This window comes from Canis lupus, chromosome 12 (genome assembly GCF_011100685.1).
Source record: "Canis lupus familiaris isolate Mischka breed German Shepherd chromosome 12, alternate assembly UU_Cfam_GSD_1.0, whole genome shotgun sequence".
NCBI lineage: Eukaryota > Metazoa > Chordata > Mammalia > Carnivora > Canidae > Canis > Canis lupus.
In genome coordinates, this window is record NC_049233.1 from 35,904,240 (window position 1) to 35,930,849 (window position 26,610).

The 26,610-nt window shown below is 38.8% G+C and overlaps 1 protein-coding gene across 5 annotated transcripts in view; it reads right to left on the reverse strand.

Moving 5' to 3' along the window:
- SLC17A5 (solute carrier family 17 member 5) overlaps positions 1-20,719 on the reverse strand; it is a 34,780-nt gene extending 14,061 nt beyond the window's left edge. Inside the window, exons 1-7 of one of the 5 annotated variants that reach the window (XM_038554534.1) lie at positions 20,518-20,718; positions 13,133-13,329; positions 11,141-11,374; positions 7,405-7,492; positions 5,421-5,507; positions 4,266-4,384; positions 2,979-3,137 (exon numbers count right to left, since the gene is read on the reverse strand). In XM_038554534.1, the coding sequence (XP_038410462.1) occupies positions 2,979-3,137; positions 4,266-4,384; positions 5,421-5,507; positions 7,405-7,492; positions 11,141-11,374; positions 13,133-13,329; positions 20,518-20,611 (978 nt within the window). In that variant the 5' untranslated portion in view covers positions 20,612-20,718. Of the gene's footprint in view, positions 1-2,978; positions 3,138-4,265; positions 4,385-5,420; positions 5,508-7,404; positions 7,493-11,140; positions 11,375-13,132; positions 13,330-14,097; positions 14,277-20,517 lie in introns of those variants that run through there. The other 4 variants (XM_038554531.1, XM_038554533.1, XM_038554535.1 and 1 more) reach the window with 4 other exon arrangements.
- Positions 20,720-26,610: the final 5,891 nt, after the last annotated feature.

A 26,610-nucleotide genomic window follows, 5' to 3' on the forward strand; every position in this document is an offset into this window, starting at 1 on the left:
ATTCATACACAAATCATTATGTTTTAAACTTCATATTATTTATATTTTAAATGATATAATTTATGTTTCATATAAATGTAGATATTTATATAAATAGAAAGATAGAAAATATTAAAATATATTTATAAATTATTATGTAAAATAGTGATATATATAAAATTTTATACAAATATTTTTATTATAAAATAATATATAGATACAGAAAACCACCTAAGTCAAATGTATAGTTTAATGGATTATTCTAAAGCACACCATCTAGGTCAGTTGTCCAGTGCACTACCACATTGCTCTGAGCAGAGGACAAAGGTAAATGAGGTGATAGACCTCTATTTTTCCCTCTTTTTTTTCCTTTAAGTTGCCACCTAAAAAAATAAAAGCAGCAGGAGATATGAAACAGAATTTATCATGGAAATGTGCTATTTGCTTTGTACAAAATGATTTGACATTTGGTTTTTTAGGAAATCACAAATTCTGTAAAATGAAGAAAACATAGCAGGGAAAGAAAAGAAATTTCTTTCCTCTATTCATTTTTCCCCAGCATAAACCTGGGGTGCCAAAATTAAATGGCCTAAGTCTGATAAGAACAAATGTTTTTATAGTTTGAGAAAAATGGGGACACCTTTTAGTATTTACAATTAATGTAGTGTTTTACAAAAAAGGTAGAAAGATATTTTATCAGTGATATTTAATCTGGTAATAATTCCAATTAAGCATCACGAATGGTACAAACCAAAAAAATCTATTGCTATTTTAAATTTATGCTTAAGAAAAGGTTTGGTTTTTTTCATCATAGTTTGTGGTCCTCTATATTCAGATGCTGTATGCTTCCAGTTCTACTTCTGTAGCTAAGATTTTTGTTTCTTTCTTGTAGTAAACTGAGTAATTTCTTCTTTAAATTTTATTCTATTTAGATTTCTACAGAGCAGGATCATTTCTATCATTATTTGTGGCAGAACCCTACACACAAATAAACCCAAGCAAATAGAGAAATGAATTTTCTGATCTTCGTCTTGTTCTCTGCTGCGATAAGACTGGTAATTCATCAGTTATTGAATTTCTTCACTTAAAGTTCAAATGTTAAAAACTCTCCTAACAACCTAAAACTACCTTCTGCAAACTACTATAAATCTTCAAAATTCACATAACCGTGGGCATCTTCCACAGTTGTTAAGTTTTCTGTTCAAGGATATGATTTCTTGTACTCATTTATTTTAAAAATTGATCCTAAAATATTAATATCCAAAATGGATTTTGCCCCAACTCTCACTGAGCTATAAGAAACAGGGACACTGGAATTGGGAAAAATTAGGAAAAAAGAAAAGTGAGGATAATTAATGAAGTTAAACCTCTATGAAAAAAGCAAAGTTATAACAAAGGATCAAGAGCTTTAAAATTTTAAGTTAATGGGGGACACCTGGGTGGTAGAGCAGAGCAGTTGAATGTCTGCCTTTGGCTCAAGGCATGATTCCGGAGTCCCGGGATCGAGTCCTGGGATTGAGTCCCGCATCCGGCTTCCTGCACGGAGCCTGCTTCTCCCTCTGCCTATGTCTCTGTGTCTCTCATGAATAAATAAATAAAATCTTTAAAAAAATGTAAAAAATTTTAAATTAATGAGATCATATGCCAAGCAAGCTTTATTTGGGACAAAAGTCAAAAAGGAATTCATTTTCAAAAGAGGCTTCTATACAACTAGAGAATTACTTTTACATTTCATTCACATTTCTTGGAATTTTCAAAGAAAACATTTTTTTTTAAATTTTTATTTATTTATGATAGTCACAGAGAGAGAGAGAGAGAGAGGCAGAGACATAGGCAGAGGGAGAAGCAGGCTCCATGCACCGGGAGCCCAACGTGGGATTCGATCCCGCCAGGATCGTGCCCTGGGCCAAAGGCAGGCGCCAAACCGCTGCACCACCCAGGGATCCCCAGAAAACATCTTTTTGTATAAAAATGCAAGATAAATGATTCTGGTTCTGATTTGCAAAATTTTCTCCCATTTAGTGGATTTTCATTCTTGTGTGTGTGTGTGTGTGTGTGTGTATTTTCATTCTTGATAGCATCCTTTGAGGCACATAAGTTTTTAATTTTGATAAGATCTAATTTATGTATTTTTTCTTTAGTCACTTATGCTTTTGGTGTTATATATAAGAAACTGTTGCCAAGGTCACAGTGATGTCTACCTTCTAAGTGTTTTATAGTTTTAGCTTTACATTTAGGTCTTTGATCTTTTATTTTGAAGGCAAAAACCCCACTAATTTTCCTTACAAACTGCCTCTTTCACCTCAGACTTTTCCTCAATCTCTTTAAAGACAAAAACCATCAGCGCAGATATTGTGATAGAAACTGACTCAATTCTGTGGGTTCAAAAGAATTGGCAGTTTCAGGAAGGCCTTTCTCATGCAGCTCTGCAATGGTAGCTCTGCCAGTGTCTAAATAATGCTGCAGAGCATGTCCTCTGCACAGCCCCCTCTCATCTGCCAGCATTGTCCTGCAACCAGCCCTTTGAGAAGTGAATATCATCATCTGCCATCCTGGCATGTTACTGGGGACTACTAAGACCTTTATGGTTAAGGGGGATGCCAGCCAAAAGATACCTTGAATCAAGTATACACTGAAAAAAAAAAGGAGGAAAAACTGTGAGGCAAAAAGAGCAGTCTCTAGAATTCGGTAAATGAATGGAAAATGGAAGATCCAAAATAAATTAATTTTAACAGATAAAAACAAATTTTGTGTGTAGTTTAGAAACGTACTCTTCATATAAAAAGGAGATGAGGGGATCCCTGGGTGGCTCAGCGGTTTAGCGCCTGCCTTCGGCCCAGGGCGTGATCCTGGAGTCTTGGGATCGAGTCCCACATCGGGCTCCCTGCATGGAGCCTGCTTCTCCCTCTGCCTGTGTCTCTGCCTCTCTCTGTGTCTCTCATGAATAAATAAATAAAATCTTTAAAAAAAATAAAAAGGAGATGATCATTTTTTCTTACCTCTTGAACATTGAACCTTAGGATCTCCTTCATGTAAGTAGGCAATAACGTCAATAAAGTGTAAAAAGTCCAGTTGTAAGAAAAATGTGCTACTACAATAGCCCAAAGCGGCAGTGATTTTAGCATGGGTATCCATGGCACTGACTTCTGTGATGAAAGCTGAAAAAGATAACAGGCACAATTAGTATATGCTGTGTTTATACCTAAACCTGCTCAGCAGAAACTCCATCCAGAGGGGAGCCTGGGTGGATCAGTGGGTTAAGTGTCTTGCTTTTGGCTCAGGTCATGATCCTGGAGTACCAGGATGAAGCCCTGTATTGGGCTCCCCACTGGGGGGGGGGTGCAGTTTGCTGCCCTTCTGTCCCTCCCCATCTTGTGCTCTCTCTCTTTCACCCTTTCTCAAATAAATACATGAAATCTTTAAGTAAAATAAAATGCGGGATGCCTGGGTGGCTCAGAGGTTGGATGCCTGTCTTTGGCTCAGGTCATGATCCTGGGGTCCTGTAATAGAGTCCTCCAATGGGCTCCCCACAGGGAGCCTACTTCTCCTTCTGCCTATATGTCTCTGTCTCTCTCTGTGTGTCTCTGATGAATAAGTAGATAAAATCTTTAAAAAAAAGAACATTTAAATAAAAGAAAATCTAGAACACATTATCAGCCTTGATTAGTAAATTCCAGAGATTTTTTTTTGTAAAGACTTATTTATTTACTTAAGAGAGAGAGAGAGAGAAAGAACACAAGCAACGGAAGAAGGAGAGAAAGAGAAGAGAAGAAGAGAAGAAGACTCCCTGCTGAGCACAGAGCCCAGTGCAGGACTGGATCTCATGACCCTGAGATCATGATCTGGGCTGAAATCAAAGCTGGATACTTAACCAACTGAGTCACCCAGTGCCCCCATAAATTCCAGAGTTTTAAACCAACTCTTTCAAAATCTTAAACAGCAATAGAAGAGTCCATGATTTGGGTTAAAAGAAAAAATAGAAATGTAATCTTACAGCTATAATGCCAACCCTAAACATTACTTATGAATGTCAGAATTCACCTGCACTATTAAATTCTCCATATATAAAATAAAATAGAGAATAGTTTTATAATCAAATTCAGAGGTTGACATAAGGGTTGAATTTCTCAGATTAAACAAATCAATACTTCATTTATTTCATTTGCTTGCTCTCTGCTTTGCCCAGAGCATACAAAATAGAGATATCTGTTTAAAAAACTGGTATTTCAATTCTGTAGGAAAAAAAAAATTCTGAAATTGCTTTAAAAATGTGCCAAAGTCCATACCTGATTTTTTAATGATGAAAGAATATATTCTTTTTCCTGGCGGGAGATTGTCTTGTGAGTCTCTGGAGTTTCACTAACTAAAAAGATCCATAAAATAAACCAAATGATGCCAACTATACCTTAAAATAGAAAAATAAATTAAATAAAATTAGAATGCACCAACAACAATTTTTACATGTCTTGAAAAAATTATGTAATTATAAACTCAGTGTAAAATTGGTTTCAGCTTAGTGTTGATTTCAAGTTCCACTCATACTTTCCTAATAGGATACTTGCTATCTGTATTATTTCCTGTAAGTTTTGAATAGAACAACTTTAACTACATGACTCTTTCTATCAGAGTCTACCAGACAAATATTTTTTTTTTTACCAGACAAATATTTTAAAAAAATAAATCCCCACAATCTATTATTTCCACAGATATCTGTTTTTGGTTTATTTTTAAAAAATATTTTATTTATTTATTCATGAGAGACAAAGAAGGAGAGAGAGAAAGGCAGAGACAGAGGCAGAGGGAGAAGCAGGCTCCATGCAATGCAGGGAACCCGATGTGGGACTTGATCCTGGGACTCGATCCTGGAACTTGATCCTGGGACTCCAGAATCAATCACTCTCTGGACCGAAGGCAGGCACTAAACTGCTGAGCCACCCAGGGATTCCCATTATTTTTTGTTTAGATTACAGATGTATTTCTGGATGAAATGTCTATGTGGCAATCTAATTTATTAGAAACATGTATCATCCTGCTTATGAGATTGAGAAATGAAAGACCCTGGGACTGGATAAAAAGAGAAAAAGATTAAAGCTACCAAGTGAGGGCACCCTACTTTTCTTGAGAAAAAAATCTTTTCAAAATAAAAATTTTTATAATAACCAACCCTGTAATTTTTGATAGTGAGTATAGCATTAAAGTCTTGGAATCAACAGCAGTTTCTATTGAGAAGTATTCCAAAATTAACATCACATCATAACTCAACTAGATCATTTTACCCAAAAAAAGTTAAAAAACGGATTATCAGTAAGTATTTTGGAATTTTGTGGTTTAGGGGTTGGTAACTTCAGTTAGTTGGAATATATATATTTAACCAATTATTAGACTATTACATTTTGGATTTATTACATTATGATTTAAGTTAAATTTTTGAGTAAACTTACCAAAAAGGTAGAAGACGTAAGTCCAGTTCATATAGAAACAAATTATTCCAGAAAGGGGAAGAGAAATTACTGTTCCAAGCTGTGCTCCTAGAACAACAACAAAGACTTTGTAAGCTTTGTAGACAGATAAACTAGGAGGGGACAGGTCTACTGCTTACAGAAGATGGGTAACAGATTCTCTCAAGGAATCATTTACTAGAAAACCCACAATATGTGAAACATACACATTAATTTGTAATTACATTAGTTACAACTATGTAGCTATTGATGAATTAGAACACATCATCAATATAGGACTTATTGTAACATGAGCTAGTAAATGCCATATTATTAGTAAATGTGTTAGAAATGTGCTTGGGGAAAGGTTCTAAGATAGTCTCTAAGGCTGATAAACATAACGTATTGCAGTACACTTGATGAAGAAAGAATGAACCTTTTAGTAAGCTAATTTGCCCAAAATATATTACAAGCAATTGTTTCAGATCAATAAATAATGAAATTCATTTTAATCACCAAATAGAAGACAATTTAGTAGGTATAGTGGCAGTTAAAATAATCAGATATTGTTTCTAGTGTCAGGTTTTAGAGGAGATAAAAATAAACAAAAATTATTACATGTTAGTTAGTGTTAAGTGTCACAGAGCAATGTGGAAGTTCAAATACAGGACAGATTATCTCTGACTTCCATAGGTTAGGAAAAGATATATGAAGCAGCAGTAGACTTTGAATGATGAGTAAGATTTTTGTACCATAGAAACAAGGTAAGAAAGAAGATATAGAGGCAGATGTAATAGGATGAGCAAAGGAATGGAAGTAGGGAAGCAGAGTGGGCTTGGGAACTTCTCTTAGGGTGAAGGAAAGGAACAGAAGACGAAGGCAGGAAAATAGGTTGGATAGTTATTGAATATCTACTCCACTGCAGGCACTATGTGCCAGGGACTAGCCTAGCTGAAATGAAGTGGCAAAGACTGTAAAGAATCTTGACCCTCCAGTTTGAGCTCAGACTTTACTCCATAGATAAATAGGAATCATAGGTAGTACTTGCTCATGAACTTATCATCAGATTTCTTATGTTAATCTCTACATGGCTTAAGAATCATCTTCTTAAAATATAAATTGGGTGATGTCTCTCTCTTTATTAAACATGTCTGATGTCTCATTGTATTGTGGAGGAAAAAAAAACATATAATAACTACATTTCTTCCTGTGGCCCATAAGGGCTGATATAATCGGGCTCTTGTCTATTTCTCATCTTATGCCATTAACCCCTTTATTCAATAAGTTCTAGCCACCCACAGTGGTTTTTCATTTCTTTGAACTCTTATGTTATTTCCTGCCTGAGAGCCCTTGTACATGCTGTTCTGGTTGGTTGGAATGCTCCTCCTTCTGTTCTTTGCATGACTGGTTCATTCTCATCCTGCAGATTTTAGCTTACAGATCACCACAGAGAGGTCTTTCTCAACCACTGTATTTAAAAGCAGTCAGGTCCAAAAGTTTTCATTTGGTGCGTGAGCTGGTAAAATTATAATTCACATATAAAAGCTCATGCTACCTCACCTGTAGTTTAAAATGATGGCAAATAAATGCAGAGAAAAAAGATGTATGAAGACAGGGGCTGAGAGTCATGATACACTTATTAGACAATCAGATTAGAAATCACAACTTAAGGACAAAAGTGTTCAACTTTCCAGCTGTTGGACCTTAAAAAAAAAAAGCCATGGCATTCTCTATATAAACATCTGAATGAGCAACATGTCTTGAAATAAATGGTTGCAGATGGAGAAAATGACATTTGTCAAATAAGCCATATTGTTGTGTTGTTGAGCCAAAGAGAAAAATTAATAGAATTATACCTCTAAAACTTTATTTTTACCCAAAGGTGGCATCTGACATCATTTTGGTATGCAGGAGTTTTTTTTTTAATCCAAGGCTGATAAACACATAACAAATTCTAGCAATATTTTTATAAGAATAGTTACCTCACCTGCATATGAAATGCTAAGAAGCTTGCTCCTTTCAAGAGGGGGAGCCCATGAAGACCACATGGCATGCATAGCTGGAAATGTAACACCCTGAAGAGGGGAAAAAGATATTTTGGCTGAAATACAAGGTGGTTTGGTTAATGTTTTAAATCAGTTGAGTCTTTTGTTGTAAGAGAAATTTCTGGATACGAACTAAACTAGAATTGGGTTCTGTGAAGTGAAATTTTTTCACAATGTTGAGTGAAAGTACCTAATAGTGAAGTACTTCCAAAATCTGAACAAAGATTTATGGATTCTGTCAACTGGTTTGAGGATTATAAGACAAGGGTTACAATAAATCTAAAAGAATAAACTGCATGATGACATAAAGGAATCCCTCTCAAGATCAATTTTACTCATTGACTTTATTAATGGCCTGAATAAAACAGGAATATTACTACCAACATAAAACTTTTAAAAATGGTGAGCTAATACTTTGGGATACTAGAGTAAAAAGAAAATTCAAAGAACACTGACCTTAATTAATAAGAAAAATTGTCCTACAGAAAACCCTGATGAATTTAATTAGAGTGTTTATAGTCTTTTTTTTTTTTTCTTTCTTGGTGATAACTAGCCTAGTAAATGCCAGTTACTGATATGAAGAGGCAATGGAACAGAGGAGGGAGGAGGGTCACAGAGACTTGGGAGAGGAGGAGATGCTGGGGGAGAATGGGAGGGAATACATTTTGGTAGATTCTAAGCAGTGGATTCACAGCTGTCTTTGGCCACTCACTAACTGTAGCCTCACAAAGATTAGTTAACCTCCTTGAACTTCAGTTTATCTATATAAATCAAAGATAATAGTCCCTGTCTTGCATGACTGTTATAAAACTAAAGGGTAGCTAGTGCTATTATTAATGGAGACAAGAATAAATGCTTTAACACTTTGTACTTTCTGCTGATTTTCTGAAAGAAAGAAAGAAAGAAAGAAAGAAAGAAAGAAAGAAAGAAAAAAAGAAAGAAAGAAAAAGAAAAAAAGAAAGAAAAAAAGAAAGAAAGAAAGAAAGAAAGAAAGAAAGAAAGAAAGAAAGAAAGAAAGAAAGAAAAATCCCAAAGGAGGGCAAAAATGATTTAGACAGGGGAGTCTGGGTAGCCCAGTTGGTTAAGCGGCTGACTCTTGATTTTGGCTCAGGTCTTGATCTCAGGGTCATGAGATGGAGCCCTGCATGGGGCACCATGATCAGTGTGGAGTCTGCTGGAGATTCTCTCTTTCTTTCTCTCTCTCCCTCTCTCTCTGCTCCTCCTGCTCATGCTCTCTTTCTCTCTCTCAAATAAAAAAAATAAAATCTTAAAAAATGATTTAGAATCTGTATCATGGGGCATCTGCAGGATGAGTCATTACAGAGTAAAGAATAAGGTGTCAGGAAACATCCACAGAGGTTATGCTGTGGAAAATTTTTTTATAAAACACTAAGGACAATATAGGTATATTTATGGTGAATCAGATGCTGGAGATGAAAGATGCTGACCTAAGCTTATGGATGAGGCAATACACATGTGATACATACTGGAGGAGGAGAGAAAGACAAAAGAAGAATAAACACAACTTAACTTTATTCAGAAGTAACACAGTCCTGAGAAGCAGTCGTAATATAATCAATACACTATGATGCTAAATTAGCGGCACCACAGACAAGAAGCTAAGATACGGAAATACATTCAGCAAGGAGATTCAATATCTGGGTCAGAGAAAATATCCTACAATTATGTATATTTTACTTATGTAAGTAGAAGAACCTGGAAATAAGGGGGTGATTTTTATTTTATAGTCAAAAGAGTTTATTTAGTACAACTTTATTTGATAAGGACAAAATAAGAATGCAAAGATGAGTGATCAAAGCTTTAATTTAAAAAGTACTTTGCAATTTCCAAAGTATTCTAGTAATCATTATTAATCTGAGCTATGATTGAGGATGGGGCAGGTATTTTAGTCCCAAATTTAAAAAATGATGGAACTGAGGTCTACAGATTAAGACTTACCTAAGGTTTCACCATTAGATACAGTGGAGTTATTATTCAAACTCTGGTCTTATGACTCCAGCTAGTGTTTTTCCAACACAGCACGATACATCACTATGTAACATAACATAAGCTTTATGCTATACACCAAACCCAGAGGACACTATTTCGCTTGGGTTAAAGAAATGTTAAGAGAAAAATAAACCTATGCCTCAGTTTCACAGGTAGAAGCTCAAAGTTAGAAACAAAAAGAGATTATTATTTAAAGAAAGAAGTACAGGGGTGCCTGGGTGCCTCAATCAGTTAAATGTCCGACTCTTTTTTTTTTTCAAGATTTTATTTATTTATTCATGATAGAGAGAGAGAGAGAGAGAGAGACAGAGACAGACAGAGACACAGGCAGAGGAAGAAGCAGGCTCCACGCAGGGAGCCCGACATGGGACTCAATCCCGGGTCTCCAGGATCACAACCTGGGCCGAAGGCAGGCACTTAAGCTGCTGAGCCACCCGGGCTATCCCAAATGTCCGACTCTTGATTTCTGCTCAGGTCGTGATCTCAGGATCATGAGATCAAGCCTCGTGTTGGGCTTTGTGCTGGGCATGGAGCATACTTAATGATAATCTCTCTCCCTTTCCCTCTATCCCTCCTCCCTGCCTCCCTTTCTTTTCCTCTGTAAGATACATATATACATACATATAGAAGTACGTATTATGAAATGCAAAAAAGAAGTGGAAAGGAAAAGAAAGATAAGGCATTAAAATTTTCAAAAATGGTAAAAATCTTAGAAGAGAAAAAAGAGATAAAAACTGAAAATTCTCAAAGCAGCAAAAAGGTCAGAAGAATCACAAAACTAATGATAAATATATGAATGATAAATTATTTGTATCTAAGTTAGGGAACAACAACAACTAAAAGAACAAAGAGGAAGCTCTTTGAATAACAGCACACCTAAAATTAAACAAGGCAATTTGACAATTCATTGTGTAAAATGTATTTTAGATCCGGGCAATCAATGATAAGGCAGAGATAATCTGTGGCCAAAGTTCAAAAGGTAAGGATGGTTTGTCTATCTTAACCGTTTTAATAGTGGTTTATATTAAGATAATACTTTTCTCCTGAAGTAGCAGTGAGTAGGAGCTATGAGGTATCCCCTGGAAAGTATCTTCTCTGATCTTTTAGCAAACCTTCCATTTTCCATATGCTTCCATTTGAGAACTCTTTGAGCTCACTGATATGAAATCTATTCAGGTTATTTTCTAGTTAATCATTTTTCTCTTTCTTCTCTTCTCCTCTCCTCTCCTCCCCTCCCCTCTCCTCTCCTCTCCTCTCCTCTCCTCTCCTCTCCTCTCCTCTCCTCTCCTCTCCTCTCTCCTCCCCTCCCCTGCCCTCCTCCTCCTCCTTCTTCTTCTTCAAGATTTTATTTATTTACTCATGAGAGACACAGAGGGAGAGACAGAGATATAGAAAGAGGGAGAAGCAGGCTCCCCACAGGCAGCCCAATGTGGGACTCGATCCTAGGGCCCTGGAATCACGACCTGAGCCAAAGGCAGACACTCAAACAGTGAGCCACCTAGGTGCCCTAGTTAATCATTTTTCTAATTAAAAAATAAATCCCTATTATCTCCCTATTATCTTCAGATGTTAATTTTTGGTTTATATTCATATCAAAGAATGACACCTTTAAGAAGAAAAGAAAGTGATACAGGGTAAGAAGAAAAACAAAAGAGAGAAAAAAATTACCTCTCCTAATCCTTCTAGTGCCCTGAGTACAATGAGGGCTCCAACTCCAAAATCTGCAGCAATGGGAGTGAACAGGGTAAAGACAGCAGTGCCAAGGATCCCAAATCCTAGCAGCAGTTTCCCCCCCACTTTGCTGGCAATATATCCTCCAGGAATCTGGGTGATGATGTAGCCGTAAAAAAAAGAACCGAGAATCCATCCTTGAGTTTCTGCATCCCATTGGTACCTTTTACCCTATAAAGAGTAGGAGGTAAAAAACAACTTCTTAAGACCTTGACTAAATAGCTTCTTTGTCTAATTGGCATGTTAGTACATATAAATGTAATTTTGAACCACTGTTTCAGACTGAAGAACTTGCAAACTTTCTACCAGGTAGGTGAGTCACACAATACAGGCATGCAATTTCTAGAAGTGAATGGACAATAATTGAAAGCCATAAAGTTCAAGAAGGCCTGCTGTTTTATGAAACTAGACTATAGGATCAGTTGTAGAGGTTTTATAATGACCATAACCAAGAAGGCTCAAAAGAGGCACAGATTTAATCCAGAAATTCTACCCTGGTGGCTGAGCTAGGCTTTGGAGCCAGGGCTGGGTTCAAGCCTAACTCTATTCCTTATTGGATTTGTGATCCAGAAGATTAAATGAAAAAGGCCTCACACATACTAAGTGTTCACTTACCGTTGGTTATTAGTATGTACAAACTGCACAGATATAGATCATTAATATTTCCCTGATTCAGAACAAGCACTTGAAGTCATACGAAACAAGACAAAAGAGTTAAGAATTTAAACCAAGCCATAGACTTCATCTGGGTAGGAAATGTCTTTTAATTAGTAGCAGCACACAGTAAGGTCATAATGAAGAGTCAGTGACAGATCTGAATATCTGAAATCATTAATTCACAGTTGTATCACTGAGTCAATGTGTCAAGAACCATTTCAGGATTTCTTTTTACTGCCGATATAAAGCAGATGAAGATCACTAGCTAGATCAACAAAAGCATTTGCCAAAAGGAAAGATACAAAGCACCCCTCTAAGTATCCTTTTTTGAAGTATGAATTTGTAACTTATCTATAGAATTCTTGGATTTCATGAACTATCCAGAAGTTATAGAAGTCACAGGTTGAGGTAGGGAAAGTGGGTGATGTGTATTCAAACATGTATCCAGCAATATTATTAAAGTTTTTTAATAATCAATTAAAATTTTTTTGGTAAGTCATTATTTTGTATGTTTGCTTGTTTGGGCAGAAACCCTCTTCCATGCTTGGATGCTCCTGTTTGTAAATGGCACAGGAGACTAACCTAAGTGTGATCCAGCTCCTTTGTGGGCACTGAAAAGGGATGAAGATATACTCATAAAAAAGGACACCAGCCTTTTTTCCTTTTCTATCTCCCCGTGTGATAAGCAAAATAAAATGTTTTAAGTATGCAAAATTCAGTTCTGAACAAATGGTGAGCATACACATCAATTCCACTATAACATGAAGCAGGCAAAGTGATTTAAGCAGTTTAGGTTAGGCATGTATAATTTTGGAGAAGAATGTCGTAAGAAATTGACCTGTTCTTATTTTTCATCCTGTAGATGACCTAAACTCTCCTGCAACCATAGCCTTTTTTTTTTTAACCATAGCCTTTTAAGTAAAACAGCTATTGAATAATAGTCCCATAAAAACCATATAGTGACATCAAAAACAACCAAAGTTTCTGGTATGCTAAACAGGTTTTCCAAATTATCTTCAAGGATGGTTGGTATGTTTATAGAGGAAACTGAGAAACTACTTTTCAAACAGATCAAAGTGCATTACACCAAGCAGCAGTAGCTGTAGTTACGTTACTATTCAACCAGTTCCTGAAAAAACACAAAAGAAAAAGACTCAGAGCTTACAGGAATAAAGTGTTTGCAGTTTCTATAGGATGAAGAAAGACCTTTCGGTATTTTTACTTGGACATATTTTAGGATTAAGATTGCTTGTTTAAAAAAGTAGCACTTACCGTTTGATTATGAAGAACTTTTATGGGAGCAGAATGCTCTGCACATTCCTTAGAAGTTCTATTATCTGCTAAAGTTGTATTTGAATCTACCATATCCACTAATGCAACACTCAGATTCACACGTAATGCATAGAGAACGAAGAAACCAAAAAAAGCCAAAACTGCTAAGTTGTAACGAGCAGAGCAGCACACTGGAGCTGAAATAAATATTGGGAGACAACTTTCACTAGAGGAATAACTGAGGTGATATTGTCTAAATTACTAAAAAGGTTACTTTTTAGAAGTACACAAATTAATAAATCATGAATATTTTTCTGAGAATATTTTCAGGTTAAGCATATCTCAAAACATTTATCAAAGAGAATTTGTTTTCGGTAGCTGTAGTTTTGATAAATATTTAACACATGAGAGCCTGGACTATCAGATAGTTTCTTAAGACATGAAGGCAATATAGCTTTATCAGCTTTGCTCAGAAAAATGTCTATTACAGGAGTGCCTGGGTGGCTTAGTCAGTTGACTCTTGATTTTGGCTCAGGTCATGATCTCAGGATTGTGAGATAGAGCCCCAGGTCGGCTCTCCACTGGGTGCAGAGCCTGCTTTAGATTCTTTCTCCCTCTCCCTCTGTCCCTCTCCCTCCCATCATCCCACACCCTACCCCCCCTTGCATGCATGCTCTCTTGCTCTCTCTAAAAAAAAGAGAAAAATCTCAATTATACAGTCAAACCTAAATCCCTATCCCGGTCAGTTGATAAAGATGCAAGAAAAACAGATAAGGGTTTTAATGGCATCATTATTTCTAAGAAACAATGTAAAACCTGGCCAATCAGTACTAGAATACTCAATACAGCAAAGCACTGATATTATGGACTTATGGATTAGTAGCCATCTCATTGTAATTGTAGCATGGCACAAAAAGTTTCCTGCCTAGGCTAGGGCATGAAACCCCTCTTGATAAATTTCTTACCTTGAAAAGTATCCTCAGAGGCTGGGTTTGAATCAGAAGCCATGATTAATACTTAAGGCCCTCCTAAACTAAATGTATGTAAGAATCCAGAAGCAAACTTGCAGAATCTATGACAGTTGCAGCATCTGTGACAGTTGCTCAGTTGAAAGTGCTTAAAGGGCCCACATTAAAAAAGGAAGCAAGTGAATGTGCCGCAAGGATTGGAAAAAAAAAAAAAAAAAGGAAGGTGGAATTGGTCGGCGGAACCAATGAAAGATCATGTGAGAGGAGGAGTTTTGATCTATTTTTTACTTTAATTACAGGCGTATGCACATTATTTGGTCTTTTTCTTCTTTTGCTGAGTTGCGAACTGGAGAGGAGACAGGAATTTAGGAAGTTAAGGTTGATTGATCCCTTAGTGACAGAGAGTGGCTAATCCAGGATTGTACACCTTTAAGTTTGGTAGATACCGAGTGTTTGATAAATAGCTGTCAGAATATATAAACATCTATTTTACGTGGTAATGACAATCTAAAGTTAAATACATATACATGAATATACATATGCTTTTATTTGGTAATGACATATTAACACTGTACCTGTGTGTGTCTTTTCCCCTACTCAGGAATCCTAGTGCTTTCACTGACTCAACCTCAAACAACTACCTTTTTCAGAGTACAAAGGTTTTAGTGCTGATTCAGGCTGAAGTATTCATGAATATGACATAATTCTACTTAGGGTTATATTAATGTATCATGATCCATCTCACTTTTCTGTAAGCCCTCACACACTTAACCACTGCAATCGATTTTTCCTCTGTTCAGGAATTACATCATTGACCAGAGCATTTTTCATTTGGCATTCTTGACTCTATACAGGAATATAGCTATTATAATTATGGCACTACTGCCATAGATCCTGACCTGTGAGAATTGCGTTGGCAGTTCTAAGGCTCTGTTCATGCTGTCTCTCTTACCTGAATCCAGACACACGTGCTCTCTGTTGCAACCAAACAGGCTGCTGTCTAGTTAAGAGACTTTGGAGAGTGTAAGGCATGTTTTGTCTTCCTCCTGTGTTGGACAGTACTACACAGAGGTCTGGAGGGGGGACTCATAATCTTGCCAGCTTTGGACAAGCAAAGCATGTTACTTGAAGTAATCTGGAGGAAGAAAACTCCAGGTATATGTACTATCTGCTTTGCCAAGGTACTATTTACAAAGCTCATTTCGTTTTTCAGCAGAGGAATGACAGCAGGTAATTTATGGTTTCAAGAGCTTCTCTGGTTGTTGTGTGGAGATTACAATGGGGGAGGAGTATGAATGGCGGTGGAAGATGTAGACTCAAAAGATCTCTTAAGTTTACTTACAGAAAATGGTAGTTTTCTAGGGAAGAGATGAAGGTGGCATAAACTAGAATAAAGCAGAGGCAATGGAGAGAAATGGGCAGATGTGAGATAAATTTAAAAGCAGAACTGACAAACCATGCCTATGTATTAGATGTGGAAGTAAGTGAAAGGGAGGGATGAAGTTACTAGTAATTCAATTTACTAATTAGTCTAGACAACTTTGTTTTATGCCACTCTGACTCGTAATGTTACTACACCTCTCTATCCTATTTGCAGTTACCTTATTTTATTGTAATCAGTTTCTCCCCATGTGATGCTTGATTTGGACTATGATTATAATATCCTATGAAGATGTTGGGCTAGCAACTTGATATTACTTGAGAAACTGGTCTAGAAGTTATGGATCAGGCAATTTTAACTTTTGGGGGCACAATCAATAATCAGAAAATAAACAGCCAACACAAATGTCATAAAGTTTATGGCTATGTGGTTGTAAGAGATATTAAAAATATATCTTTTTAAAAAATAAAAATGGCTTTATAAAAATGGCTGTTGCTTACAAATCAGTCAGAAAAATTTTATTTCAAGAAAGCATGGTGACAAGAAAAAATGTGCCTGTGAATTTGGATAATGTTTGAAATTGGTCCAACAAAAGAATGCTTGTATCATGAAGAGAGAGAACATCCATCAAGCATTCGTCACATTGAAATCAAGTTCAAAGCAAAATCATGCTTGCATAACGAACAGAGCACCCATCAAAACAAACATCAGCTTCTAAAATATGGTTTAAATTTAGGAACGTGGAGTGGGTGTAATAAAGAACACAGGCTAATTTAGAGAGAAGGAAATCTGAGAATGAATGTCAGTCCTGAATCTCACTGGCTGTGTGTCTTTGGAAGAAGTTACTTAATAGTTTTCATTCTTGTGGCTCAGTTGGTTGAACATCTGACTCTTGGTTTTGGCTCAGGTCAAGATCTCAGGGTCCTGGGATTGAGCCCCGCATTGGGCTTGGTGTTCAGTGCAGATAGTCGGCTTGTTCTTCTCTCTCCTCTCCCTCTGATCTCCCCCTCCCCAGCCCTGCTCCTCCACCTCTTGCACTCTTTCTTTCTCTCTCAAATAAATGAAATAAATAAAAAAAAAAGTTTTCATTCTCAGGTTTCTTGACTTTAAAGTGAGGTAACCACCATCCATTTCACTGGGTTGTGTGTGGATTAAATTAAATACTCTAGAGCAGTTATGATAAGCACCCAGCAAAAGTGAGTTCCTTTCTTATTCACCCTGAAGAAAGTTATACCAATAAGATTAAGCGCTAAAATATATGCGTGTAACAAGTGGCCAAGGAGTCACATTAAATTGCTTGAGCGCACATATGTGTGCGCATGTGTGTGCATGTGTGGTGTGTCAGGGAAGGCCTCTTGGAGAAAGAACATTTATACTTAGTCTTTGAGGCATTGAGAGTGGAGGGGTAATTGTCTGGAAGCATCATCCATGTGGAATAAGGTAGAGTCAATCCCATCAATTAGTACATGGCAAAAGAAAATAATAACCCCTTGAGGCAGCAGTGAGGAGTGAGAATGATATGCCCAGAAGGCCAGGTCTCTGTTGAAGCAAGGATGTGGGTGGAGTGAAGGCTGGTGAATACCTGAGAATACCAGGCATTTAGTTTTTGTGCAAGGGTTTGGCAGTGGGGACGAGCAAGGGTACTGATTGTGAGGGGCTGAGACTGAGGTGGAAACTCCATGGTTAGGAGTATTGGCCCACACAGATGATGATTTTTCCTAGAAGAAGGTGGGCACTGGACATTATGAGCCCTCATGGCCCAGGAATTGCATTAAAAAAGATTTCCTGATCCCTAGATGGCTCAGCGGTTTAGCTCCTGCCTTCGTCCCGGGCGTGATCCTGGAGTCTTAGGATCGGGTCCTACATCAGGCTCCCTGCATGGAGCCTGCTTCTCCCTCTGCCTGGGTCTCTGCCTCTCTCTGTGTGTCTCTCATGAATAAATAAATAAAATCTTTAATAAATAAATTAATTAAGTAAAAAAAACCTTAAAAAGAAAAAAGATTTCCTATCTAACATGAATACAATATGTTTTGTGTTTAAAAAGGGTAATATTCAACTGTTTTATTCTGCCTTATGGGTAATTAATTCCTGCTAAATCCTTATGTATTCTTAGCTTCCATATTAATACCCATTTATGTGAAAATGCCAAATTTCATTAAAATGGATTCAGTTACTATTGGTTATCACATCATGACCCAATGGTCCAATGACTCAAGGGCATTTGCCTTCATTCTGTAACATGGTTGCTCTCTACCAGCATTCCATATCTTATATTTAAGACTGTATTCACACAGGAAGTATATTTGTGAAACTCAATGCTGGTGTAACTGAACCCTGAATGTAACCCCCTCAACAGAATAGTAGAGGCAGAAATCCAAACAAATAAAACATCCCTCTCCCATCAATGAAAACAAAATTCTGGGCACAGAATGAACTATTACAAGCTAGAAATCACAAGTTCCAATATAGCAATACCATGAAGAATGGGGACCTCATTTTGCTGTGCCCAACTTCTCTGAGGAATGCAAAATCTAAACGGTCTTTATTGATAATAATAATAATAGTAACTAATATTCAGTATGTACCAAACTCTTCTAAGAATTTCCTATTAACTCATTTATTCCTCATAATAACCCTATAAGTTAGGTATAGTATTTTCCCTGATTTATTGATAAGGAAAGCATAGAGAGTTTAGGTAATTGCTAAAGCTCACACAGCTAGTTAGCAGAGCTAGGTTTGGCAGTTAGGGATTCTGACTCCAGATCTATGCTCTGTCTTTTTAAAACATATTTAAAGGTTTTATTTATTTATTCATGAAAGACAGAGAGAGAGAGAGACAGAAACATAGAGGGAGAAGCAGGCTCCCTGCGGGGAGCCCTGTGAGGGACTCAATCCCAGGATCCTGGGATCAGGACCTGAGCCAAAGGCAGACACTCAACCACTGAGCCACCCAAGGTGCCCTCTGCTCTGTCTTTAAACACAAAGAAATGTCTTAGAAGCCCTAAAATTGATTTTCCCTAAGACGAATGAGCACATTTTTGGTGCAACAGTATCTTGAAAATTCACTTAATCAAATGTAAGACATATGTCATTCATAAAAAAGTAAAACTCCAACTGGTATAAAGTGTGAGAAATGAAGAATTTTCATGTGTGGGAGGGGAAGCTTTGCTCTTCCTTGCTTAGTTCCCTCCCTTCCTCCTACCTAAATTTAGCAGAAAAATCTATAGACTTCCTCTGGTTTCTCAGTGTTGAGCCAGCCTCCCCCCATCATTTTAGTGTGCATGTCTGAAATCCACCAGGCTGAGTAAAAGCAAATGCTTGAGGGGCAAATAATAGTGGGGTTATTAAGAATCCATCATATTACATCAACTTGAGGGGCATTAATTTTTAACACTCAAGAAACATATCTTAATTTTAGCTTTCTTAATAAAGAAACACTATGTATAATTTAAAACCACGTCAACATATACACGGTGGAGTGGGGGGAACTCTCAAATTTGTGATGGATCAAGTAAAAATGATTAAGGATTTTTCAAACAGGAATTTCTCAAATATAACACAAGTGGCTACATCCAACTTTTGGGAATGTAACCTCTGTGGCCCTTGGTTCTCTATGTATAAAATGATGCATCACCAGATGGTGGTTAGTTTCTAAGGTCTTTTTATTACTGTAAAATAATTATGATGTATATTTTATCAGCCTTTCTCTCCTGAAAATCAAAACTATACACTTAGGCATAGATAAGGTACAGCTATGTATATTTTCTCAACTGCAACACAATATAGTAGCCTCCAGGGAATATCTTGAATATTTCTGTATTTCCATGCTAGACTATTTTACAGAAGATTATAGAAATGAAACCGTGTATGCCACAGAAAAAGCTCAGTTTATGGAACTAAGTCCACTCCCAGGTAAAACATCATTGGTACAGTATTTACACTGAGTGTCCTCAAAAATAAGCTCCAACCCGTGGATGGAGCTCTTACGTTGCCACATCTACTGCCACCATCTGGTGACATTAAAATCAAATTTAAAAAGATACCACAGGATGATCCTGTTTCTGGTCAGGAAAAGTCAAATTTCTAATTCAACTCTGTTTCTCATGCACACATCTTTGAGACTACAGAATGCATACAAACGGATTTATTCCTTAGTTTTAATTACTTTTAAAGAAGTTACATTTATGTTTGTAAATGTAGGTATCCGTATTAAAGAGCAATATATTGTAATTTCCCCAAATCGAGGGAAGATACATGTTATGAAGTCCTTCTTTTCTATTTGCTGCAAGACCACAGGCAAATTATAGCAGAGTTTTAAAGGTATTCGATCTTGAGGATAACTAAGCTGTTTCCTCACTTAAATCATAGAGGGCTGCGATGTAATCGTAAACTACCATATGGAAACAAAGTCAAGATATTCGCTGGGTTATGCAATAGTTTTCCTCCACAAGCACGCAAATGTGAACCTCAGTCCTCTTTCTGGGTCTCGCTGCTCGCCCGGGGCGCTACCAGATTGCCCGCCGGCTGACAGCAGCTGCGGAAACCTGGCGGTGACAGGGAGGAAGAGCGGCCAGCTCGGGCCAACCCTTTGCCCACCGCTGTGCAGCTTTCTTTCCCGGCTCGCTTCTACTCCGGCTCTTCCGCCCGGCCCTTTGCTCACTGATTTACAGGTTCTCCTACAATACATTCCTCCATGGGGTCCCCTGCTCGGTATGACCGACAACTGCCCGGAGCCCAGCACCGGCGGCGCCCGGCAGCTCCCGCCCAGACCCCGCGGGGCTGCACCTGCCGAGGCCCCACCCAAGCCTGCAGCCCGGCCCGGCCTCACGGTCCCCGCCCGACCCCCAGAACGGCTTCTGGGCACCCAGGTGGGCGGGGGCTAAGCGGGGCCCGGCCGGCCCCCCCCCCCAGTTCCCTCGCGCCTCGGCTTCCCTTCCTCAAGACCCCTGACACCTAAGCAGCTCTGGTCCCCTCGGCCAAGGGCAAGGGCGCGGAGTATCCTGGCCCCCCCGCCCCGGGACAGGTCCGCTGCTCACCGGCTTCCACCCGCGGGGTGCTCTGCAGGAGGGGCGTCCTATCTGAGCCCTCCTCGCCATCGCTCGAGGCCAGGCCCCGAGTCGGGGACCTCATAACGCCCCCCCCCGAGAAGCAGGAGCGCTATCCCGGCGGAAAGGAGATCCGGGACCGGACCGCAGAAGGCCGGGGCCGCGCTGGCGGGGCGGGGCGGCGGCGCTGGCTCCGCCCCGGGCCTGGCCCCGCCCCTCAGCCGCGCGCTGTCACCGCGGCCCCGCCCCCAGGCGGCCGCGCCGACGCCGGCTCCGCCCCCGCCGCCATCTTGGGTGCGGGCGACGCGGGCCACGCGGGCGGGTGGCGCGGTGGCGGTGGGGTCATCTCGCCCCTGGGGCTCTGGGCGTGCCGGGTCGCCGTTGGTCCCCGGGCGACGCTCTCCCCTCTTGCGGCTCCCTGGTAAAGCGTAGGGGCTGACCCTCCGGGGCCCGGGGACCCTGGAGGCAGCCGCGAGGACTGGAACGGCGCATAATTGAGGGGAGGACTTACGTCGAAATGGGGGAACTGGATGGTATTTGACGTTATCAGTCGCAAGTTGACATGAATATTAGCAACCCTGGTACCATCTACCCGTGACAGCATATTGTCCCTAAAGTCGTTTTTTGCGGAGGAAAATCACCACATGGAAACCTTGTTCAGTCCTATGGAATCGCCGATTTTGTGGGGCAAAAATGGCAATACCGTCAATTACATATGCTTCCACCTGCAGAGCCCTCTCATCTGTGTGATGTCTCTGTGTGCTGCGTCTCCCTAGGTCTAGTTCGAATAATAATAACTTCTGACATTTGCTGACTGAAAGAGGAAAATGGACCAGTCGGCCTTGGGGGCGGGGGTGTTGGGGGATGGGCCGTGGGCGTGGGATGGGGGTGGCCCTGCAGTCCCGACCTGGGCTTCGGTTGGGTTGCTGTCCTAATAGAGTCCCGGAGAGAGGGGAAATAAGATGTTAGATGCCCTTGGGGAACTCGCTGTAGTCGGGAAGACACAGGATGTTAATTTAAAAAGCCAGGACCGAAGCCCGGTGAGGTCCACGTGGGAAAAATGGGAGGGTTACCCTCACCCGGCGCAGAGGGGGGATTTCTGAAGGAATCCCCTCCCCCCCACTTCCGGATCAGTAAATGCTAGGAAGGTTGTCAAGTTAAAACAACAACAAATCAAGTCCTGTGAAATTACCATGTATATTTTAAGCTCCTTAAGGGGGGATTCTGGCCCCCTTTAGGAATCTTCTACAGCAGTGGCACTCTAACTTGAATATGTGTAAAATGACCCAGGAGATCTTTTTAAAATGCAGATTCAGAACTATCAGGTCTGGTGTGACAGTTAATTTTGTGAGTCTACCTGAAGGGGTTTTTCGGATGAGGTTAACATTTAAATCCGTGAACTCTGGCTAAATCAGATTGTTCTCTATAATGTGGATTAAGTTTATTTAAACTAAGGCCTGAACAGAGCACGAGACCCCGCTCCCCAACCAAGGGGGAGTTGTCCAGCAGACTAGATTTTATTTGCACCACAGGCTCCTCGGGGTCTCTAGACTGCTGCCTCACGCTGCGGATTTGACTTTCCAGCCATCATAATTGCATGAGCCAATTTCTTTTACAACTTTTTACACACACTCTCTGTCCCTCTCCCTTTCTATTGGTGCTGTTTTTTTTTTTTTTTTAAAGATTTTATTTATTCATGAGAGACACACAGAGAGAGAGAGAGAGAGAGAGGCAGAGACACAGGCTGAGGGAGAAGCAGGCCCCACGCAGGGAGCCCGACGTGTGACTCGATCCCGGGTCTCCAGGATCACGCCCTGGGCTGAAGGCGGCGCTAAACCGCTGAGCCACCCGGGCTGCCCTGGTGCTGTTTCTCTGGAGAATCCTGACCAATACATCTGGGGTGGGCCTGAGATTCTGTATTGCTAAGAAGCGTCCAGGTGATCAAATTCTGAATAGGAAGTTTATAGAACACTTGGACCATGGAATAAAGATTTTAACAACAAAATAAAAAATTAAATAAGTGGATCTATATCAAACTAAAAAGCTCTGCACAGCAAATGAAACACTCAACAAAATAGAAAGGCAACCTCTGAAACTGGAGAGAATATTTGCAAGCCAACTATCTGGTAAGGGGTGAATATCCAAATATTTAAGGAACTTACACAACTTAATAGCAAAACTAAAACCAAACAATAGGATTAAAAAATGGACAAAGGACTGGAGTAGACATTTTCCAAAGAAGACATGTAAATTGCCAACAAGTACCTGAAAGATGCTCAACATCACTGATCATCAGGGAAATCTAAATCAAAACTACGACTAGACATCACCTCACATCTATCAGAATGGTTATTATCGAGAAGAGATAGTGTTGGTGAGGTTTGGAGATAAAAGGAACTCTCATGCACCATTGGTGGTGGGAATGTGAACTGGTACAGCCACTGTGGAAAACAGTATGGGGACTCCTTAAAAAGTTAAAAACAGGGCAGCCCGGGTGGCTCAGCGGTTTAGCGCCGTCTTCAGCCTAGGGCCTGATCCTGGAGTCCCGGGACTGGGATTGAGTCCCACATTGGGCTCCCTGCATGGAGCCTGCTTCTCCCTCTGCCTGTGTCTCTGCCTCTCTCTCTCTCTCTCTTTCTCTCTCTCTCTCTCTGTCTCTCATGAATAAATAAAAATAAAATCTTTTAAAAAAGAGTTAAAAACAAATTTACCACTGCTGGGTATATAACTGAAGGAAGTGAAAACACTATATCTCTCTCTTTTTAAAAAATATTTTATTTATTCATGAGAGACACATAGAGAGAGGTAGAGACATAGGCAGAGGGAGAAGCAGGCTACCTATAGGGATCCTGATGTGGGACTCAATCCCAGGACCCTGGGATCATGACCTGAGCCAAAGGCAGACGTTCAACCACTGAGCCATCCAGGTGCCCCTGAAAACATTATCTCAAAGAGATATCTGCACCTTCATGTTCATTGTTCATTGCAGCTTTTTTTTTTTTTTTTTTGCAGTGTGATTCCCAACAGCCAAGATCTAGAAACAACCTAACATCAAACATCAGTGTTTGATGATCAAACATCATCTGTTGATGAATGGATAAAGAAAATGTGATACACTATTTATAATGGAATATGGAAATTAATATGGATGAATATGGAGTATTATTTAGCTGTGAAAAGAAGGGAAGTCTGCCTTTTGTAACAACATGGATAGATGTTGAGAGCATTATGCTAAATGAAATAAACAGAGAAACACAAATACTGTATGTTTCACATATAAGCAGGATCTAAAAAAGCTGAACTCCTAGAAATAGTAGAATGGTGGTTGCCAGGGGCTGGGGCAGTAAGGAAAACAGAGGACATGTCAGTGAAAGGGTACAAACTCCCAGTTATAAGATGAATAAGTCCTGGGGATCTGATGTATAGCATGGTGACTATCGTTAACAATACTGTATTATATAATTAGAAGCTGTTAAGAGTAGATCTTAAATGTTATCACTACACACACACACAAATGTTAATTATGTGAGGGGATAGAACTGTTAACTAACTGTACTGTGGTATTCATTTTACAGTATATACATGTATCAAATCATCAAAATTGAATACCTTAAACTTACATATATGTCAATATCTCAATAATGCTGAAAAGATTTCTCCTTTTCCCTGTATCATCTGTATGTACCTCAATGTTAACTCTCTAAAATATAGGTCTGATACTGTTACCTTTAAAAAAACCCTTCCGATGGCAGCTTATTGCCTAGGTCTTCACATTTTTTGGTTGTGTACTCCATCAATAAAAATTGTGAATATGCACCCCACATGTGTATTTTTCATTTTCTTTTCTTTTTAAAAAAGATTTTATTTATTTATTTATTTATTTATTTATTTATTTATTTATTTATTTATTTATTTATTTATTTGAGAGAGAAAGCATGGGGTGGGGAAGGGCTGAGGGAGAGGGAGAAGCAGACTCTTCACTGAGCAGGGAGTCCAACAAGGGGCTCAATCCCAGGACCCTGAGATCATGACCTGAGCCAAAGTTAGACGCTTAACTGACTGAGCCACCCAAGAACACCTGTATTTTTCTTTATAAATCACACACACACACAGACACACACACATACTACACTCATCAAACACTCAAAATGTTAAAGGATGAGAAAAGGTAAATATAAATAGATGTTCTAAATTTTCCTGGAATAATTTTGCATATGCTCTTGGGCGAGTGCACCGCACTTTGGAGACCATTTGTCTCTAGGATAAAATCCAAATTCTTTGGTATAGAACATGAGACCCTTACAAACTGGCTCCTGTTTCTGGTTTCATTTTCTACCACTTGCTACCATCTGCTCTGTGCTTTACATGTTGAGCTATTCAGTGAACCTTATGCATAAAATGTTTTCCTTGTGTTGTTCTCTTGACCTGTTTGCTTCTTTTGTGTATAATGAGTTTTCATTTGTCTTTAGACTAAAATGTCATCTTTAAAGATTTCTTGACAATTTCTTCCTTTTCCATTTTTTATTATAGTAAATCATCCTAGAGTTATCTAAGAAGTTTAATAGAGTGTGTCATTTCTTGAAAACAGGAAACTTGACTTATTTATTTTTCATTCCCAGACCTAAGGAGAGAGAACAGGCTAAGAAATACTTACGGAAAAAATATTTATGGAGCTTCATATTATGTGAGAGGCCCTGTCCTGGGTGCTATGGGGGTATACAAGATGTATAAACATGGTTTCTGCCTTCAAGGAGTTAATAAGTAGAATGTACCTAGAAGGAAACATTTCTTAATTATCCTCCAAGACAAGTATAAATATTTCTCTAGTCATTATGAAAGTTAGAGGACATAGTTTTTATTTATATTTTCTAGAGAGCAAGTGGTATATGATTAATATATTCCAAAGGAAGAGTAATAATATTTTTAGGAAAGAATTTAAAAAATGAATAGTCTGGACATACTTTCCCATATCCTGTTAACTTTATGCAGCTGTACTGTCAGATGTCTTTGGTCAAGACATAAACAAAGTAAGAAAGGTAGATGTGTAGCTTTCTCTTTATATCACAACATGTACTCAATTGTTTTCACAGCAGAGTTAAAATTTCCATAGTGCTTTATAACCTACTAACTGGGTAATTCTTGGAACATATCCACAAAGACGTGGGTATTAGTATAGTCATTTTATTTATTTATTTATTTATTTATTTATTTATTTATTTATAAAATATTTTTTATTTATTTGTTCATGAGAGACACAGAGAGAGAGGCAGAGACACAGGCAGAGGGAGAAGCAGGCCCCATGCAGGGAGCCCAACGTGGGCCCCGATTCCGGGACCCCTGGATCGCGCCCCTGGCCGAAGGTGGCCCGAAACCGCCGAGCCACCCAGGCTGCCCCTATAGTCATTTTTAAAGAGAGGAAATAATGAATAGCAACTGAAGAAGTGATTTGTTCATGATAAGTGAAATATTGATTTACTATTATAATTCTGATTTATTCCTTTTTCAGGTATTTAAATCTTAGGATGGTGTATCTCCATACTTTCCTTAATTTTCTACACCATATATGTTAACTTTGGATCTTAAAACTTTTAAGTAGTTTCACTTACTTGAGAAGTCATTTCAGTGATAAGTATATAATATGTGAAGTTGTCAACTGCTGATTACAAATTATATGACATTTTCTTTATCAACCTTCTTTCATTTATTTGCTGTAGGGGAGCTTTTTTTTCCTATTAAAAAAAGATACAAGTAATGTTGCCTCTGTGAAAAGCCTGGAAAAAGCTGATAGATAAAATTTAAACACATGGAAATGAAGGTATGTCATAGTTTTATCTCTTTAACTTAAGGGAAATTAAAACAAGTTTTGCAAATGTTGTGAAATACCAGTGGAGCAGATAGTAGATCAGCTGGCTAAACACACAAGAAACACAAGAAACAGAATGACCTTCAGAAATAAGCTAAAACTGCATGCAAAGCAACTTAAAATCGAATGACTCAGTCGGATTAGAAGATTAAGGTGCAAATCTGTTCTTCTAACTAAATGTGAAACCACAGCTCTGTTGAGTCAGCCCTTCCTGGTAACCC